Source organism: Triticum dicoccoides, chromosome 1A, assembly GCF_002162155.2.
Source record: "Triticum dicoccoides isolate Atlit2015 ecotype Zavitan chromosome 1A, WEW_v2.0, whole genome shotgun sequence".
NCBI lineage: Eukaryota > Viridiplantae > Streptophyta > Magnoliopsida > Poales > Poaceae > Triticum > Triticum dicoccoides.
The window spans coordinates 60,863,286-60,884,340 of NC_041380.1; the positions used below are offsets into that span (position 1 = coordinate 60,863,286).

The 21,055-nt window shown below is 44.9% G+C and overlaps 1 protein-coding gene and 1 long non-coding RNA gene across 10 annotated transcripts; one reads left to right on the forward strand and one right to left on the reverse strand.

The window, feature by feature from the left end:
- The first annotated feature begins 1,263 nt into the window (after positions 1–1,263).
- On the forward strand, positions 1,264–13,564 carry LOC119363028. 9 transcript variants are annotated; one of them, XR_005173731.1, is made up of 7 exons: positions 1,264–1,841; positions 2,548–2,737; positions 2,838–2,967; positions 9,919–11,227; positions 11,800–11,961; positions 12,037–12,156; positions 12,255–13,564. It is a non-coding gene; the product is annotated as an uncharacterized LOC119363028 (long non-coding RNA). The 9 variants fall into 9 exon arrangements; XR_005173732.1 differs by lacking the exon at positions 12,037–12,156 and having other exon boundaries at positions 1,267–1,841; positions 9,919–10,122; positions 10,439–11,227; positions 11,800–11,931; XR_005173728.1 differs by lacking the exon at positions 12,037–12,156 and having other exon boundaries at positions 1,272–1,841; positions 9,919–10,822; positions 11,112–11,227; positions 11,800–11,931.
- Positions 13,565–18,480: 4,916 nt separating this feature from the next.
- On the reverse strand, positions 18,481–19,546 carry LOC119363055 (uncharacterized protein At4g08330, chloroplastic-like). The gene is made up of 2 exons (XM_037628363.1): positions 19,344–19,546; positions 18,481–19,213 (listed from the first exon to the last, which is right to left on the reverse strand). Exons 1-2 carry the CDS (start codon positions 19,388–19,390, stop codon positions 18,877–18,879), a joined length of 384 nt encoding a protein of 127 aa, XP_037484260.1. The 5' UTR covers positions 19,391–19,546; the 3' UTR covers positions 18,481–18,876.
- Between the last annotated feature and the right edge of the window lie 1,509 nt (positions 19,547–21,055).

Below are 21,055 nucleotides of genomic sequence, written 5' to 3' on the forward strand. Positions count from 1 at the left end.
TCCGAATTGCTCGTACTAAAGACTTTTCACATATGTCCAAGGATAAGCGTGAGACACAAGGTTATGTAGAAAAGACCTTTATAGATCTCCTTTATGATGAAGCATATCAAGTATGCTAATCCGACACATATAATACATACAATGGGAGATATATCGCACAACTGCCATGCTTCCAAAAACAATTATTTTTTCCTAACAACATGACTTAGTAATTTTGCTTTTATTTATACCATTGTGTAATTTGGCAGTGGGATGGTAAGTGCACTGTCCTCTAAGAGACATATAGTAAATCGGGTTGTTGGACATAGGACGAAATCAGTTTTCTAAAAAAATTTCCTCCCCTAATCAAGTATAGCTATTAACTATGCTATATTAGCATTTTCAAAGAAAGTGATAAAAGGTAAGCAATATATAGTACCGGCAGTAGAAGGACATGCAGCACCTGGGGTTTCTACCGGAACAAAAAGAGTAAACGTAACCGACTTGCTTATACTAGAAGACTTTTCACATATGTCCGAGGATAAAGTGTGACACACAAGGTTACGTGGAAAACCCCTTTGTAGATTTCCTTATCCTTAATGAGTAAGTATATCAAGTATGCTTATTTGTCACATACAATACATACAATGAGAGATATATCACACAATCGCCATGCCTCCCAAAGTCTTAGCACATTAAAGTATTTCTTTCCCAACAACATGACCCGGTAATTTTGCTACACCTAACGCTTCCGCAAAGATTTTATTTCACACCATCGTGTAATTTGGCAGTGAGATGGTGGGTGCATTGTCCTCTAGCTCGTGTTGTAGGACACAAGTTGTTTTCCAAAAGTAAGTTTAAAACATCTCACCCCCGAAACCAAAATCAAACATGGCCGACTAATCACTTATGTCACATTAGTGTTTCTAGAGGGGAAGAGAAAAAGAGTATGTGAAAAAAAGTGTTGTAGGACACCGAAAAGTCTTCTAATACAAGGACATGCAACACATGAGTTTCTAACCCCAAAAAAGGTATAATTAACCGAATTCTTCTATTAGAAGACTTTTCGGTGTGCCCAAGGATAGAGCGTGACACACAAGGTTACACATAAAAGACCTTTGCAGGTTTCCTTTACAAGTAAGCATATCTCGTCATGTAGGATATGTATAAATTGAAGACGGATCACACAGTTGTCATGTTCCCAAAGTCTTATGGCTCACTAAAATGTATTTTTGCTGACCCTGCAACTGTGCTGTACACCTACTCTTTTTTTTCTAGAAAAAAGGGCCCGGTTCATGAGACGATTTTTTTAGGGAAACCAGCAGAGCGCTCCCAACCGTCTACCTACCCCACCACGGCACCATCTCGTCCGTCATGCTAGCGTGCGTGCGTGCGTGCGTGCCATCTTTGTCACCGCGCCCGCCGCTTGCCCCCCGTACGTGCGGCGCGCGAATCTGAGCCCCCGTCATCCACACGCCGCGGCGGTTAGGATCCGGTTCCCGATCGGCACCGACACGGGGAGATCCGCCCAGAAAATGACCCGGAAAAGTTCCAAAGCTGGCGCGCGGCGAGGAGATGGATGGGATGGGGAAATGAAGAGGGAGCGGCCGAGAAGGAGACGGCCGCGCCGCCGCCGCCGCGAGGCCATGGCTGCCGGAGCGGTGGCGGCTCCGGCTCCGGCTCCAGGCGGCCCGGCGCACCCGGATCCCGCGCGAGGTTGGTGGCGACGATTTTTTAGGCGGTTCTTCTTCTCCGGCTCTGTTGGCTGTTTCAGTGTGCTTCTACTGCCACGGCCTGCCGCCCCTTGTTTCGCGGCGGATCTGTCTCGATCCGTTGAAGCTGGCACGCACAACGGAAGCAAGGTTGGTTAGCCGCTGGTTTTGCTCGTCGGTTTGTTGGTTCGTTGGTTGATAGATAGGAGTAGATGTTGGATGGCTCCGCGCGCAATCTCGCCTGTTTCTGCCGCCGCCGTAGTCTCTCATGGCCCGTGGAAATCGTTCACTGACCACAGAGACAGACACAGAGTCGTATCCCTGGCGCTAAGGATGTATCCCAACTGCTAGCTCCTTTTGGATTGTCCAAACAATAGATAGATGCTTACGCAAACTATGGCTTTTCCCTTCTTGTGTATCCAAAGTTCCAAACCCAAGTTTCGAACTGAAAAGGGCTACACAGCACACCACGCTACATTTTAAGGATGCGGCCGTAGGCAACTTATATTTTAAGCATGCGATGTGATGATGCAGTAGACGAGCACATCGCAGCCCTGATGCACTGTGTATGCGGTTCCAACTGTGATAACTGGGTGGTGCGATCGTTTCTTCCCTGGAACTGTCCAAACAATACTTTCCTTTTTGTTTAAGTCTTAACCCAAGTTTCAAACTGAAGAGTAGGTAACACACCATGCCACATGCATGCCGCCGCACATTTAGATAGGCAACTACATTTAACATTAGTGATCAATGTTCTGAAACTAACAGTAGCCATAACCAATTCTGCTAATTGTTGTAATTCACACAATGCTTTCTTTTCATGAATACGCATTATTGCGTATCATTTCATTGTTAGGTGGAGAGAACATACAGGGTGCCGCTCGAGGGGGCGTGCACGCATCGGCGTCCCCAGGAGCGTGGCATGAGCATGTTGGAGGGTGCTCAGCCTCGGTACAATCGTTCTAGACTACAGGGATAATCAGTGCTAATCCTTGAGCTCCAGCTTCACTACTCACTACAGGGATAATTCACACAATGCTTTCCCTGTAAGATCTTTAGAACATGCTATTTTTTTGCTTCTTTGTGAAGCATGTCATCATAGCAATTTCCCTGTAGTGAGTAATGACATTGCTCTGCTTTGTTCAGGCAGGCGCAAGAAATGGATAAATGTGATGAAGCCCTTGGACTGCTGAATTTGCACTGGAGTCTGTCCTAAACTATTCAGGAGCTTACCAACAACTGTCATGCATTCTTGGTCATGAATGCAGCCAGGCAGGTAAATCTCCAACAAGCTGCTGCCTACTTGTTTTTGTAGTGGAATCTCCACATTCACAGTTAGTTAAATGACCAAGGTTTTTCAAATACTTTGCAAGTTTACAAACTAGGATGACTGCCATTACATAGGATCGGTGTTCGTTTCACACGGTTTCACTTTTCTCTCCCGAATACACACCTAAGTGCGCATAGAAGGAATGCCTAGGTGAGCCGAACTTACAGCCTGCAATAAAAGCAAAACAGCCAGAAAGGGGAAAGAGAAGAACGCAAACAAACTGTGCAGCAAACAAATAGTTTCACTTCTGTTCTTTCCTTATAAAACTGTCTAGCATTTGTAAAGATTATCTTAAAGGAAGGTAGAATAACTCCTTTAGATAATAACCTAACTATGTATAAAGGGGAGGTATGTTTTCCCTTTCTTACTATTCTACCATCCGATGATTAGTACTTCATGCGTTGTTAATAAATTGAACCATGATCATGTTAGGGCAATTAAAGGTCAGTTCACCTAGAGATATGGTTGGACTAGTATTAGTTCCTTTCGTTCTTCCAACTGCCCTGAGCTTATGCAATCTTTTTCTTCCTCACAATGCTAGATTTAACAACCTCCAATCTAGGGAAAATAACAATAGACAGACACAGATACAACACTTCTGCCTGTGCAGGGGGTTAACTGTCCTACGGGCAAGAAGCATCAACCAGAAGCCCAAGCATAAAAAAGGTAAACTAGAATATTGTTAGAGAAATTCCATCCGGTACCACTAATACCGCCACTAACTTCGTCCCTTTCTGGGAATTTTTGGTTTACTGGCCTTCAAACACGCTTCGGCTGACAAACAGCTTCATCCTGCCCCCTGCCCTAAGTTGCCATTTTTTGCAGCCTACTTCTATCCCTGCCAAATATTGTAGGAGCTGAATTACTTTGGAATCTAGATATACATCTAATCGATTGCGCAGTTTCTTCCCATCAAATGGTGAGTGCTTGCGAATAGGTAATGTGTATTATGTTATCCCCTAGGAGGCTAGTACTAGGATTTTCAAATGACCCCAACTTGTGTGCAAGGTCTGTAATATGTATAGCCCAGAGACAAATTTACGGTACTGTCCAAGTGTTATTTCAAAAGGTTGGAATTGGATTAGTTATACATGACAAATAACTGGAACACACTGTTGCTCTCACATCATGCTAAATAGTAGCGCTACTGCTAAATAGCTATACACATTAATGATATAATAACTCATCATGATCATAATAACAACTCATCATCATCATAATAATAATAACAACTCCTCCTCCTCCTCCTCCTCATAGTCATATAAGAACTCATCATCATCATCATCTATGAGTCATATAACAACTCATCATTCTAAGTTTCTAGCACATTCTAGCACATAACTCATCATCATAATAATAATAACAACTCCTCATCCTCATAGTCATAACCAACACTAGCTAATTGTTCATATCACATGATGAGTAATACCGAGGACCTACACCTCTCTCTTTGCTAAAATAGCATAAAACAGGTAAACCGGTCCATCTCCATAATGGAGAATGGAGATCCACCTGTCTCCAACTTGTGGCTTGTGCACATTCATGTTGTCTCCAATTGGTTGCTTGCGCGCATTCATTACTTTCCTCCATTCTTTGATATTGAGTCTTTCATCTTTTAAAGAAATCGAGTATGCCATGTGGTAAGCTGTCGGCGGAGTTGGTCGTAAGCTAACCATATGCATATGACCTTCGGTAAGCATCATGTCAGGCACAACCTCCTTCGGGAGTTTCTATTGAAGAACATAATAGTAACATATAGTTAGCAATGTAGTTTACTTAAGAAGAATGTATGCAACCATAGTTTATCATGCAACTCGTGGACTAGTGGCACGTATCCACTAAAATTTGGGTTAATTAAATAATTGGTCTTAAAAGTCTCAACATCATTTATAAATGAGACAAGAGATCCTTTCTCCTAACAATTTAGCTCGGAGCCATAGCTATAGTATGTCTTGTCTACAACCTTCCGAGTATTTCTTGAAGATAAGAAATAAGATGACAATATAAATAAACAAGTTTAGTAGGGATGAACACCAAATATTTTTAAATAAATAATATTAATTACTTAACAAATTTCTTTGACAAACTCACATAGAGGCGGAACTGGAGGCATATTCACATCCACCCAAATGTCGATATTATTTTCAATATCATCTTCAGGACGAATATCGAAGGTTATTTGCATATTCTCCTCAAATCCATAGGCCTTGCAGAGAGCTCCCCAATTAGAGCAACCAAAATATGAGTGATTAAGTGCATTGTAGAGTTTAACCCGAAAAGCATAATCATGTTTAGTCCTGAGGTGAGCTCTCCTCGTCTCCATATTCTCACTCTCTTGGAAACCGAGCTTCTCCAAGACAAATAGTCTTGCATGGCAGGGGATGCACTAGTTGAATTGAAAAAACGGAAATTACACGTTGAAGCAAAGAAGTACAAGTCATGCTTAATTGCACATTCATTCAAAGAAGCACAAGTCAATACCTACCGTAAAAACATCAAAGGTCTCGTCCAGCTTGATGGTGAAATACCTACCGTTTTCCAGATGATACATGTCGCACATACCCCGGTCGTCGCCGCAGTAATCACACTCAGGTATCCTACCATCGTCAGACATTTCCTGTGTTCATAATTCAAAGATTATAAATCGATGGCAATTACCAAAAACTCAGGAAATGATCTGTGTGTTGAGTTCCTGGTAATTGCCTTTGATTTTTAATCTTTAAATTATGAACACATGAAATGTCTGACGGCGATAGGATATCTGAGTGCGATTACTGCACCGATGACGGGGGTATGTGCGGCAGGCCTCATCTAGATAACGATAGGTGCTTCACCCTCACGCTGAAGGAGACCTTCGAACATTTTACGGTATGCAATGACGGAAAGTATTTTTTCATAATTAAACATGACTAGTGCTTTTTGCTTTAACGTGTAATTTTCGTTTTGTACAATTCGACTAGTGCATCCCCTGTTATGCAAGATTGTATGTCTTAGAGAAGCTTGGTTTCGAAGATAGGGAGAGTATGGAGACGAATAAAGCTCACCTAAAGATGAAACATGGTTTCGTTTTTGCGGTTAAGCTCTACAATGCAGTAAATCACTCAAATTTTGGTTGTCGAAATTGGAGACTATGCAAGGCCTATGGATTTCAGGAGGATATGAAAATAACCTTCGATATTGGTCCTCAAGATGATCCTAAAGATAATATCGACATTTCGGTGGATGTGGACATGATTCCAGTTCTACCTCTATGTGAGTTTGTCAAACAAATATGTAACTAATTTATATTGTTTATTTAAAAATAGTTGGTATTCATCCCTACTAAACTTGTTTATTTATAATTTGATAGCTTATTTCTTTTCTCCAAGAAATACACGAAAGAAAGGTTGTAGACAAGTCATACTGCAGTTATGGCTCGGAGCTAACTTGGAAGGAGAAAAATTCCGTTGTCTCATTTATTAATGATGTTGAGACTTTTAAGACCAAATATGAAATTAGCCAAAATTGTAGTGGATATGTGCCGCTAGTCCACGAGTTGAGTGATGGTAGCATCAGTGCAAATAGCATGGTAAGATTTTATTGACTATCGTTGGATACATTCTTCTTAAGTAAACTACATTGCTAACTATGTTACTATTATGTTCTTCAACAAAAACTCCCGAAGGAGGTTGTGCCTGACCTGATGTATACCGAAGGTCAGATGAGTATGTTTAGCTTATGGCCAAATTAGCCGGTGGCTTTCCACAGTGCATACTCGATTTCTCTAAAAGATGAAAGCCTCAAAATCAAAGGAAGAATGCGCACAGGCAACCAATTGGAGAACATGAATGTGCGCAAGCCACAAGTTGGAGACTGGCGGATCTCTATTGTCCATTTTGGACATGGAGGGGTTTACCTGTTTTATGATATTTTACCTAGGAGAGAGGAGTAGGTCCTACGTAGTACTTGTCATGTGCTAGAATGATGATGAGTTATTTACCTAGGATGACTACCCTTAGCTAGGTTGGTTAACTTGTCATGTGCTATATTGATGGTGAGTTATTATATGACTACGCATGATGATCGAGTTGTTGTATGACTACGATGATGATGACGAGGCCGTACTACTTGTAATGTGCTAGAATGATGATGAGTTATTATATATATGACTACGGATGATGAGTTGTTATATCATTGGGGTGTAAGAAACATGGATCCATCCACTTTAATCTAATCCGTGTTTCCTCCACAATCTCTTCATTGCTACGGTATAAAAATTGTATAACTGTGTATAAATAAAAGTATAAATATAAAGTAATGAATACTCACTAATAATAGTGGCGTGGGGCAAAAACAGGCGTTACTGCTATTTAGCAGTAGTGTTAGCAATAGCGCGGGTCCAATCCCACGCAGCAGTAGCGTGGGGTCAGACCCGCGCTACTGTAGATGGAACTGGTGCCATGGGTCTTGGAGGGCGCGCGAGCGCGACTTCGGTGGTTCTTGCTCGCGCGGCAGGATGGCGTGGACGCGGTAGATCGGGCGCGACAGGTGTTGTGCGGGCGCGCGGGATGGCTAGGCCGTCGCAGATCTGGCGCGAGGGCTGTTTCGCGGGCGGGGGTGTGCTGTGGCTCGGGCGTGGCCGGGCAGGGTGCCTCTATGGAGCGCAGGAGGTCAGGGGCGTGGTTCATCTGCGGGTGAGCCGCAAGGTGGTGCGGGGCAATGCAGGAGGCATGGCGCGTGGTGGAGAGGCTCGGGCGTGCGGCGCTCGGGCGGCGGCTTAGCCGTGAGGGGGCGCGGCTGGTGCATGCCTACGTGATTTGATGCTGCGAGTAAGCCTTGGTGATGGTGGGTCGGGAGCCTGGGTTGGCGAGGAAGAGCACCTTTGGTTGCGAGTGATGTAGATTCGGTCTCCGGTGGCTGCGATGGCGTGCATGGGGCGCGTCGGTGGTTCTGTTGCTTGGCTATGGCTCGGAACCATGGTGGCTCTTGGCTTCGGGCAGCGCTCCTCTATTCCCGTGCTGCGTCCGAAAGACCGTTGATGGATCTAGGGACTCGTTCTGGAGGTTGGCCGTCGGTGGTCTCCGCGAGGTGCGGCTGGCTACGGCGGATCTCAGAGCTTCTTTGTTGATGGGCAGCTCTGATTGTGGTGGTGTTTGGTGGGCTTCCCGGCGCTGGTGCAGGATGATGTACGACTGAGGTGGTGTGGGAGATTGGTTGAACGCCCTATCTTGGCTTTGTGCTGTGACCAGCGATGGTGGCGGCTGCGGCCGTCGTTGACCTTCTTGGAGGCATCATTGCTTTGCTGCCGCACCTCTCCCACGTGGATCCGGCCATCTCGGCCTCTCTGGGGGAAACCTTTGATCTGTTATCGGACGATGGCGGCGCCTTGGTGTCGTATTCCCTCTCGGGGGCTTCGTCTTGGGAGCTCAATATCGGCAAGCGAGACCGGTGGATGGCGGCGGTTGTGGCGACCAGGTTTTTGTGGCAACGATGATGATAGGTCCAATGTTGGCAACGCGGCAATGGTTGAGGTAGTCGGCTCTTCTCCGGCATGTCCACGGGTTTGCCTCGGTTTGTTTGTTGCTGTGAAGTCGAAGCTGCTGCGGCAGGCCCTGTGGTATACGATGACTGGCTGCAGGTGAACCGTTTGGCGATCTTCCGTGGTGCCAGCCATGCCTGGTTTTGTCCTTCGTAGTTCTCCGTCAAAGTCGGAGCTGTGCTATCTGGTCGCAGGTGGCTGAGTTCTGGCGTGGATCTTCATGCATCTTCACGGGGATTCTGCAGTATGTGTCGAGTCGACGATCGCCTATGGCGAAGTCAGAGTCCTTTGCTCAGGATTTAGGGATGGCGATGTCGCCTCTATGGGAGGAGTGATGACGATGACGCCTATGTGCTGTCTCGACGAGGCCATCACTGGAGTGGTGTGCATGGGGTATCTTGTGTGTGCCGCTCAACGGTTGTGATAGTTTTCGCCCGGTATGATCAACTGGGCAATCTGGTTTTCACTCGGTTTTCCCTAATTAACTAAGCAACTATTTTCTTCTTAACGAATGCAGGATAACTGCCATTTCAAAAAAAAAATGAAGGCCAGATAACATGGCCGGGAACAAAATATTTTTGTCAGAATCAGAAACACACTGCCTCCTTGCCTCAATCCTCGTTTGTGTTCTCCAGTGTGTAACCTACAAACTGTGCTTTTATCACAACAGTCAAATGTAAAATTCCACATGAACTTTGTACTTATTTGAACCAGATAATTTGCCTTGTTGAAAGTGTATATTAGGGTTTGATAAATTCATCCGTTCTCATGACTGCAAACTGTCGAGCACCATATAGGGAGGATAAATCATCAACAGTTGATGTTTTAGACTTGTAGCTGCAAGAGCAAGCACGGACAATCTTCAGGCATCCCAATGTTGGGTGTGTGCTTTCCTGTTGCTAACTTGGCTCTGCTGCTGGTGAAGCCCAAGACGGCATTCCGCATGTCAGCTACTGAAGCACGGACAATCTTCAGGCATCCCAATGTTGGGTGTGTGCTTTCCTGTTGCTAACTTGGCTCTGCTGCTGGTGAAGCCCAAGGCGGCATTCCGCATGTCAGCTACTGATAATAGCCTGTTGCTGCAAGTGTTTGGTTGTTTTGTAGTATTTTGCTGGCATTGGGTCTCTGTACTTTCTCCGTTTCCTTGCATGAAATTGGGGGTTGTCTACCGCCTGAACCACAGTACTCAAAACAGTAGCTCTACTTAGCTAGCACATTTGATGATTCTATGCTGCGCTGTGTGTTTACTTATTTCTTCACTGCAATACATTATACATTTGATGATTCTATGCTGCGCTGTGTGTTTACTTATTTCTTCACTGCAATTAACTATCATGTGTTTGAGAATCTACCTCATTAACCGAATTTGGTTTATGCAGACTCCCCGACGGTGACACGGGAGATTCAGTCGACCATTTTTGTTCTAGGCTTGCATTGTGTGATTTTTCGGAAGCATATGCTCAAGCTGCAACAGTATTGTGACTGCAGAATTCAGCTAAATTTCCGTTTTTTATAGAGTACCGACCAGTCAAATATCAGTCCTGTTCACATCACCTTGATGCAAGCACATCATTGGATCTCAGGTTTGCATTGGTAAAATTTGTAAGTTGTAGTCCTAGTATGCAAGGCTGTTAGGTGCATGGGTGTCAGGGGTGCACTGTCAAGTTCTTTTATATCTGAAAGGGACCACTGAGCAAACGGTACTACCATCTTTACACATTACTACTGTGCAGTAACTTGCACCACTAGATGCGAAACCCACCACAGGATAGGATATATCTCACATAAATCCAACGGTTATGCTTCCCCTCTGCCTCTCCTATACCCCTCCATGGCGTTGGTCGGTGGCATCCATTTCCGAAAACAAAGCTATGTCCAACCGTTGCTTCTGTGCTTCAGTATGCAGGTGTTTCAGGAGAACATAAACACGCAGCGCAGGAATCAAGGCACACAACACGGTGATAAGGGATCACAATGAGATGAAATACTTTTGTCACAACTGTCAAATGTAAAATTCCACATGGACTTTATTCTTTTTCGAATCAGTGTCAGTTGCATTTGTCGTATGAAGTATATGTTACGGTCTGATAAATTTATCCGTTCTCATGACTGTAAACTGTCGAGCACCATGTTAGGAGGGTAAATCACGAACAGTTGATGTTTTACACCTATAACTTCAAGAGCAAGCACAAGCAGTCTTCAGGCCATCCCAAGATTGGGTCTGCGCTTTTCTATCGCTAACCTGGCTCTGTTGTTTGTTAAGTCCAGGACGACATTTCACATGTATGCTACTGATAATAGCCTGTTGCTGCAAGTGTTTGGTTGTTTTCTACTCCCTCCTTTCCATAATTATGGAACAGAGGGAGCAGTATTTTGTTAGCATTGGATCTCTGCACTTTCTCAGTTTCCTTACATGAAATCAGCGGTCGTCTACCTTCTGAACTGAAAGACAAACAATTTTACTTAGCCTAGCATATTTGATGATTTACTGTTTGTTTACTTATTTCTTCACTGCAATTAACCACTATGCATTTGAGCATTTGATTCGTTAACTGAATCTGATTTCACGCAGACTTCATGACTTTGACTTGCGAGATTTGGTCCAACATTGTGTTACACGCTTACATTGGTGCTTTTCTGGAGTAACGATCAAGCTGCAACAGTTTTGTGACTGCAGAATCCAGCAGGGTAAATCTTCGTTCTGTTTTGATAATCGACCGGTCACATTGATGCAATCTTCTTGGTATACCTAATCATCATTGGAACTTATTAGGTTTGCACTGGTAAAATTAGCAAGTTGTAACTCTAGTATGCAAGGTTGTTAGGTGCATGAGGTTCAGAGGGTGTACTGTCAAATTTCTTTTATATCTGAAAAGGACATGTGAGCAAATGGTGGAAGTACTTGTGTAGGGCTATAACCCACAGAGCACCATCTTTACACATCACTACTGCACAGTAGTAATTTGCACCACTAAATGCCAAACCCCATACAGTAACTCACAGAAAAGCTAATGCCTGTGCTTCCCCTCTCTGTCTCTCCTCCACGCCTCCACCACTGTTTCTGCTTGCTGATGTTGGAGAAGATGATCAGGGTTGTTGGTGTCGGTTGGTGGCATCCATTTCTGCTGCCTTTTTTTTTTGTTCAGCCACTTGGCATTGTGATCTCCACAGCTGCTCTACAGATTCCAGAGCTTGCCTGCACCATTGTCTTCATTATGGGTGAGGGTGACATCCACTTCTGAAACCAAAGCTCTTTCTAGCCTTGCAGGGTGTCTGAGGAGAAGATAAACACGCTACACAGAAATCAATACACAAAGCATGGTGATCGGGGATCACGATCACGATGAGATGAGATGAAATACAGGAGGCAGCCTACTAGCTCAGATTCCACGGTGAGCCAAGGTCCATTCCATCAATCCCATGTACGTACTCCCTCTGCAAACTAATATAAGATCATTTAGATCGCTACTTTAGTGATCTAAACGATCTTATATTAGTTTACAGAGGGAGTACTACTTTATTTACTTAAGTCCAGCTTCAGACAAACCCCCAAGCTTGCTGTCTGTGTGGTGAGCAAGCTGTTTCTTTTCTCACACAAACCCCGGGACTAACAGCAGGTTGACAGATCTATTTGTAGCCTCTTAGTAGGTTTTTGCTATATGTCATGACTCATGACCTAATCTTTGTTCGCAATTTGATGCCTGTCTGCCTGCAGTCATGAATTTCTTCAGCAATCCTCAAATGAGCTCATGGTCTGCGTGTGTGCTACAGTGAAATTATATGATTCAGCATGTGTATCAACTCGGACACTTGGTAAACAGATATCAACTTGGTGAACGGATGGATACGGAAAACTTATGATTGATGCTGGCTTGATAGGTGCTGTTTGATCCTCCCCCCTACACAGTCGGTGTCACAACGAACATTGGAAGTTCAGACGGGAAGTTCACAACTTTTGACTTCGAGTCGCACGCGACCAAGTCAAGACCAATAATTCGGGTTAAAAATATCATAAGGGAAAAATTTAGGGTTGTCTACCTTCTGAACTGAAAGACTAATACAGTTGTACTTAGCTTAGCACATTCGATGATTCGATGCTGCACTGTCTTATTCCTTGTTTCTGTTTTGTGACTGCAGAATTCAGCAGGGTGAATTTCCGTTCCGTTTTGAAAACCGAGCATTCAAATTTCCGTTTTGCTCAGGTCACCTTGATATATCTAAATCATCGTTGGAACTTAGGTTTGCACTGGTAAAATTAGTAAGCTGTAACTCTAGTATGCAAAGCTGTTAGGTGCATGAGGGTGTGCTGTCAAATTTCTTTTATATCTGAAAGGGACCTATGAGCAATTGGTGGAAGTACTTGTGTAGGGCTATAACCCACAGAGCACCATCTCTACACATTACTACTACTGCACAGTAGTAATTTGCACCACTAAATGCCAAACCCCACACATAACTCAAATAAAAGCCAATGCCTGTGCTTCCTCTCTCTGCCTCTCCTCCACCCCTCCATCACTGTTTCTACTTGCTGATGTTGGAGAAGATGATTAGGGTTGTTGGTGTCGGTTGGTGGCATCCATTTCTGCTGCCCTTTTTTTGTTCAGCCACTTGGCATTGTGATCTCCACAGCTGCTCTACAGACTCGAGAGCCTGCCTGCGCCATTGTCTTCATCATGGGTGACATCTATTTCTGAAGGCAAAGCTGTCTGTAACCATGGCTTCTGCTCGCTCCAGTGCGCAAGGTGTCTTGGGAGAAGATAAATGCGCCACACAGAAATTAAGACACGAAGCACGTTGATGATCGGGGATCACGATCACGATGAGATGAAATACAGGAGCTAGGCAGCTTTGCTCAGATTCTACTGTGAGCCAAGGTTCCATTCGGTCATTCCCATGTACTTTGTTTACTTCAGTCCAACTTCGGACAAAACACAGGCAAGCTGTTTTTTACTACTCACAAACCGTCGGATCACCAGCAGGTGACAGATCTATTTATATTTTGCTGATAATAGCCTGTTGCTGCAAGTGTTTGGTTGTTTTCTATTCCGTCTGTAAACTAATATAAAGACATTTTAGGTCACTACTTTAGCGACCTAAAACATCTTATATTTGTTTACAGACAGAGTAGTATTTTGTTGGCATTGGGTCTACATACTTTCTCAGCCTCCCTACACGACATTGGGGTTTGTCTACCTTCTGAACCAAAAGACAAATAGTTACTCTATTTAGCTTAGACATTTGATGTTTCGATGCTGCATTGTGTGTTTACTTAATTCTTCACTGCAATGAACTATCATGCGTTTGAGCATCTACCTCACTAACTGAATTTGGTTTATGCAACATGACTGACAGGGGAGGTTCCATCGACCATTTTACTGTAGGCTTGCATTAGGATTTTCTTCAAGCATGCTGAGGCCGCAACAGTATTGTTACTTTAGAATTCAGTGGGGTAAACTTCCTTTCGGTTTAGAAAACCAACCAGTTTAATTTCAGTTTCGCTCACATCACCTTGATGCAAGCTCATCATTGGAGCTCAGGTTTGCATTGGTAAAACATGCAAGTTGCAGATCTAGCATATAAGGCTGTTAGGTGCACGAGGGTCAGAGGGTGTACTGTCAATTTTTTTTATCTGAAAGGGACCGCTGAGCAAACGTTAGTGCCATCTTTTACACCGTACTATTGCACAGTATAACACACCCCTCCCCACCTCCTCTCAAAAAGAAAAGAAAAGGACACCTATAAGTCCTGAACGTTCGGGATTTGGCCAGGGTAAAACGAATGTTTTTTGTGACAATTTATGTTTGTTGACCATGCCAAGTTTAGTTGACAAGCATGACAAAATTCATCCTCAGTTTATTTTTTGTTAGAAAATTGCCGTGTCATCCTCGCCTCAACTAAAATTGCCATAAAAAACGTACGATTTGTCATGGTCAAAATCTGAACGTTCGGAATTTATCATTTTTGAAAAAAAAAACAGTAACTAACATAAAGCCAATGCTTATGGTTGCCCCCTCTCTGCCTCTCCTCTGACCCTCCAGGCCTCCACCACTGTTTCCTAGGTGTCTGGGTGTTGGTCGGTGGCATCTATTTCCTAAAACAAAGCCAAGTCCAACCGTTGCTTCTCCGCTCCAGTGTGCAGGTGTGTCTCTGGGAGAAGATAAACGACGCAGGAATCAACACAGAAAGCACGGTGATTGTTGATCATGAGTAGAGAAAAAAATTATATAAGACCAGGTCTTATGGGTTAGCAGGTGAAACCCACTCTGATGGATGACACGTGGCATTCATAAATCATAAAGTATTTAATCTTTCCTTCTTCCCTAATTTCAAGTGAGGATGAGATAGATGCTTTATGATTTTTAAATGTCACGTGTCATCCATCAGGATGGGTCTTACATGCTAACCCGTAAGACCCGGTCTCATGAGTAGTACTTTCTTCGCCCCAAAATAAGTTTCAAAGTGACTCAATTTTATACTAAAATGAGTACAAAGTTAAGTCACTTAATTTGGAAGGGAAGGAGTAGATGAAATACAGGAGGTTCCACTGTGACCGTGAGCCAAGGTTCCATCCGGTCATTCCCATGTACTAGCACTTTGTTTACTTCAGTTCATCTTCGTACGAACCCCAAGCAAAACGAACGTTCAAGATTTGGCCAGGGCAAAACGAACGTATTATGTGGCAATTTATGTTTGTTGACCATGGCAAAATTTGCCCTAGTTTTTTTTTGTTAGGAAATTGTTGTGCTCGTAAACAAAAATTGGCATACTTGTGTCAGCTAAAATTGCCATACAAAATGTTCGATTTGTCATGATAAAAATCCGAACGTTTTGGATTTATCATTTCCCCAAAAAATACAGCGTAAAATCAATGCTTAGAGCATCTCTAGCAAATCCTATATATCGCTGACCCGTAAAACTCATTTACAGTGCATGGAAAAAATGGCTATGCGGGGTCTGCTCGGCCGCAGCCCGCGCCAACCCGCAAATTAGATGGGTTTTAATCTAAATTTGGCACATATGCCACATATTCAGAATTATTAATCCAATATAAGATAAAATGTCAATATTACAATACAACAATCATCCAAATTACAATGATTATTGAAATCACCGAAGCAAACTAAATAATTCAATACAAAACTTGTCCCGAATACAAATCACACATGAATTAAATGAAATGAATACAAAAATGGAATGTGTTACCACCCAGCCTTTGCCGATGGTGCTCAATGAGATCCTCCTGAAGCTGAAAGTGGGCGTTTGCATCTTCAATCTCCCAATAGGTCTAAAAAAATGCTCTATTGCGGTTAGAATCTCTAACTGGTTTGACATAGCTACCCACATTGTCGTAGGAGAACTCCAAGTTCTTGCCTCTCTCATCTTCGAGAATCATATTATGAAGAATCACACAAGATGTCATGATGTTTTTCAGGGATCGCTTGTCCCAAATATGAGCAGGACCACGAACAATGGCAAACCTAGATTGCAAAACCCCGAATGCTCTTTCAATATCTTTTCGGGCTGCCTCTTGTACCTTTACAAATTCACATTGTTTCTTAGTTTTGGGCTCTTTGATGCTCTTGACAAATATGCACCAAGAAGGGTAGATACCATCTGCAAGATAGTACCCCTTTGTGTATTCATGTCCATTGATAGTGTAGTTGCAAACAGGAGTATCACCACTAGCAAGCCTGGCAAACAAATGAGACCGTTGCAATACATTGATATCATTGAGAGTACCCGGCATACCAAAAAAGCAATGCCAAATCCATAAATCTTCGGATGCTACGGTTTCTAGCACAATTGTTGCATCACGAGACTTGCCACAATGCATTCCCTGCCATGCCTTTGGACAGTTTTTCTAAGTCCAATGCATACAATCAATGCTTTCTAGCATGCTAGGCCAACCTCTTCTTTCACTTGATGCCATCAACTTTTTTGTATCTTCCTTGTTGGGTGCCCGAAAATATTTAGGACCAAAGACACAGATGATCACTTTGGCAAACCTACGCACTGACTCAATTGTAGTATCTTCATCAATGAGAAGGTACCATTGGCATAGTCAGCCGGAAATGCCGTATGCAATTACCCACATAGCTACCGAGATTTTTTTAATGCACTAAGTCCCTTCAAGCCCACAACTTTTCTTCTTTGAGTAAAATACCGACAATTGGCCTCGCAAGCTTGCACTATTTTCACAAAGAGGGATCAACACATTCGGTATCTTCTCCGGAAGAGGTGCAGCGGATATGTTGGATTGTCCGCGAAGTAGTCTTGCATCAACATCTCATTCCCGAGATGGCGATTGCGAGGAATGCAAAGACGGCTGACGGTCGATCCTCTCCGTCTCTTTCGGTTCTCATTGTCGTGCTCCTTCACGGCGAGGGCCATCACCAACATCTGCTGCCGATGGTTCTCAAGCAGCGTCTCAACATCCGAGTCGTCCGAATCGGACGAATCCTCGAGCAAAAGCCTCTCGTGAGGGCTCAATTCCATCTAAAATCACAAATACGACCGCCACATGAACCAACTATACATATCACATCCGAAAGCACCAAGCACAAGTACTCACCGGCGACGATGACTCGGGGCGGCTCGGCTCGGTGGATCGGGGGAGCCGGTGAAGTGGCTAGGTGGAACCGGGTGAGGGGAGCCCCGGCGGCGTGATTCCTTCCGCAGGTATAGCCGGAATCGCCGGCAGCGGACGGGCGGAGCTGATGGCGGGCGGCTGCGGAAGGGGGTGGGGAACGCGCGCGGGCTGAAATGTCCCTCCCGCCAACCGCTTTTCTGAGATACAGGGCACCGCCGGGTCGAGGGGGAAACCTGTGTTTTCGTGGGTTGAAGGTGGGATTTTACCGCGCCTGTCAAAAAAATTTACGGGTCCGACGTGTTTACAGTGTCTGATCAGACAACTTTTTTCGGGTCCGATGCGTTTACATATTTTGACGATTATTTTACGGGTCAGGGCATTATACGGGATCTGCTAGAGGGGAGAATATCATATGAAAACCAATATTCAATGAAAACTTCATGAAAACCATATCTCAAAGTTTCGGAAAAATCTGAAAAGAAAATATCGAATGTTAAAAGGGTGATGTTTCATTGCCACGCAAATTTCAAGTTGAAACACATTACGAGATGTGAGCTATGAAAATGACAAATTCAGCCTTGAATAGTGACATTACTGTTCGGCACTATTCAACGCCGAGTTTGTCTTTTTATAGCTCATATCTCGTAATGTGTTTCAACTTAAAATTTTGTATGGCAATAAATATTACCCCCTTAACACCCATATTTTTTTTTTCAGATTCTTTTCAAACTTTAAAGCATCTTCTTCTCATAATTTTCATCGGTTTCCATCAAATATTGGTTTCCGTATAATATTCTCCCCTGCTAGAGATGCTCTTATGGTTGCCCCCTCTCTCTGCCCTCCGAGGCCTCCAGGTCTCCACCACTGTTTCCTGGGGGGTCTGGGTGTTGGTCCGTGGCATCCATTCCCTAAAACAAAGCTAAGTCGAACCGTTGCTTCTGTGCTCCATAGTGTGCAGGTGTCTCGGGAGAAGGTAAACGCACGACGCAAGAATCAAGACAGAAAGCACGGTGATTTATAGTAGTATGATTTAGATGAAATACAGGAGGTAGCTTATCTCAGATTCCCATGTGCTAGCACTTTGTTTACTTCAGTCCAACTTCGGACGAACCCCAAGCAAGCCGTTTTTTACTGTCACAAACCCTTGGATCACCAGCAGGTGACAGATTTATTTATGTTTATAGCCTTTTAGTAGGCTTCCAAGAATGTAGTGGCTGGTGAATCGTCACCGATAAAAAAGCGATGGTGAATCACTAATAAAAAGCGGATTTTTGAGAGATTATTCATCAATCTAGTGGACGGTGATATAGGTGTCACGACTCATGCCCTAATCTGGGCTTGCAATTTGATCTTTTGGCCTGCAGAGTGTTGCCCTGTCTGCGTGGATTCTGCTGGAGCATACGAAAATGTGTGGATACAAAGAACTTGAGTGTGATTGATGCAGGGTTGATAGGTGCTGCTGGCGATCCTCCCCCCTACACGGACACGGTCAGTGTCGCCACCAGCACTGGAAGTTCAGACTGGAACAGTACACAACTTTTGACTTCTACAGTTCCACAACGCAACCAAGTCAAGACCAATAATTCCGCTTAAAAATATCAGAAAGCAAGAGGGGATCCGAATCAACCAGTCTGTTTCATTCCTTCCTTCGGGTCCAAGCGAGCGACTTTGGAGGAGATTCGATCGAAAGTAGAAAGAGACAGATGCGGATGCACGAGCAATCAAAGAATACGTCGAGACCCTCGGATCACGGATCGGACGGCGCCGCGGAGGGGTCGGGGGCGGGCTGGAGGGCCCGGATCTTGATGTGGTAGCGCGGCGGGCGGTCGGCGGCGGCGGTGTCGTCGTAGCCGTAGCCGAGGCGGGCGCCGCACTTGCGGCAGAGCAGGCGCGTGCGGCGCGAGAAGGGGAGGCAGGCGCGCACGTCCAGCCACCGGAACTCCTCCAGGTGGCCGAAGCGCGCGTCGTCGATGGCGTCGAACACCACCTCCGCCGCGCCCACGCACCGCCGCCTCGCGCCAGCGCCGCCCGCCGTGTCCCGCGCCAGCGAGCTCAGCCTCAGGTCGTACCCGCACGCCCCGCAGCTGCATGCATGCACACGCATCGGTCAGTCAGTCAGTCGACCTCCATGCACGGCGCGAAGAGAGGGAGAGAAAATAAAATTGAATCGCAGAGCGGACGCGGCGAGGGAGGGAGTGAGACCGACGGACGGACCAGTAGGTGACGGTGGAGATGATGCTCGGGATCGGCGGCTTCTCCATGGCCGCGCCGATCGGTCGCCTGCGCTGTACGAGGTTGTTCGTTTCTCCGCGCGATGGAGTCGTGGATCTTGGAGAGTGCGCACGCGTGTTGTATATATAGAGAGAGAGGAGGACGGACGCGTGGGGAGGGAGGGGTCTGCGGGCGGCGCCCACCGGAGCGGATGAGTCAGTCCAGGCGAGCGGAAGGGGGCGGGAACATGCTCATCTGGGGGCGGTGGCGATGCTGGTCATCTCCGCCCACGTCGCAACCGTTAGCGACTCTTTTGTTTTCAGGTACGTACCATATTATTAAAATATTTCATGGACGGTCCTCCTTGAGGACGGTTTTCTCTACGCTCTTTGTTTGATTCCTAGGTTAGTGTACCTACTCCCTCTGTTCCGAATTACTTGTCGTAGGTATGGATGTATCTAGATGTATTTTAGTTTCAAATACATCCATTTCTGCGACGAGTAATTTGGAACGGAGGAAATACTTTTTAGATTATAATTAATAAATATAAACGGTAGTACGAGTGTGCGACATCGTAAAATATATATCAATCCATTTCAACCTTTTTAAAAACAGTCACTCGTTTGTTCTCTACACGATCAAACATTCGTCGAGTCCTACTGTATCTTAGATGCCCGAATTAAAGTAAGGTTATGCCTTCTTGTTTACAATCAGCTTTTCTCGAATACGGTTTACAATGAGCTATAGTATTTTATTCTACTGATGCATCAATCTTTTTATTATAATAGCGGAGATGTGAGCTTCTCCAATAGCACGATGACAAAATAGTCACTAGAAGCTACAAACTGTAAACTGAGATACCACAGCGATGTCCATAGGCGCCACCAGGCCAACGTGCCACAAACCAGGACAAAATAGTCGAAAGTTCGGCCTCTCCACAGAATCATTCACACGATTGTATGGGCGCAAACACCATGCCACAAGTGTCCATGGACGCAAATGTCATGGCCCTTCGATCCATTGATATGGGTATGGACGGATCACCTCACATCTTGGCGAAACCTCACCGACGAGCTCTCCCATAGCTCGTCCTCCGTGTTGCATCAAGAGGGAAATGAGAAGTGTCGCTTGGGTTTTCTGTGGTGATTTGTGCATGACGCCTCCGACTGATCATATGCAAGCCCACCTTAACAAGGCCATCTTGGTGTAGCTGGCATGCATGCTTTCATGTGGATCAATACTCAATGGCCATAGTGTTGGAGAACATAGTAATTCAAAAAAGAATTCTACGATCACGCAAGATCTATCTAAGAGAAGCATAGCAACGAGACGTGAGAGTGTGTCCACGTACCCTCGTAGACCGAAAGCGGAAGCGTTATGTAACACGGTTGATGTAGTCGAACGTCTTCATGATCCAACCGATCCAAGTACCGAACGTACGACATCTTCGTGTTCAGCACACATTCAACACGATGACGTCCCTCGAGCTCTTGATCCAGTAGAGGGTCGAGGGAGAGTTCCGTCAGCACGACGGCGTGACGACAGTGTTGGTGATGTGATCCGTGCAGGGTTTCGCCTAAGCACTACGACAATATGACCGAGGTGGTAAACTGTGAAGGGGGGCACCGCATACGGCTGAGGAATAATTGATGTGCCTTTAGGGTGCCCCTGCCCCCGTATATAAAGGAGGAGGGGAGGAGGCAGCCAACCTAGGG

Bases quoted from the DNA above. Each gene is read 5' to 3' on its own strand.
- LOC119363055 (XM_037628363.1), bottom strand. From the start codon at position 19,390: ATGGAGAAGCCGCCGATCCCGAGCATCATCTCCACCGTCACCTACTG. The intron at 19,214-19,343 runs GTCCGTCCGTCG...GCATGCATGCAG, and splicing joins ATCTCCACCGTCACCTACTG to CTGCGGGGCGTGCGGGTACG.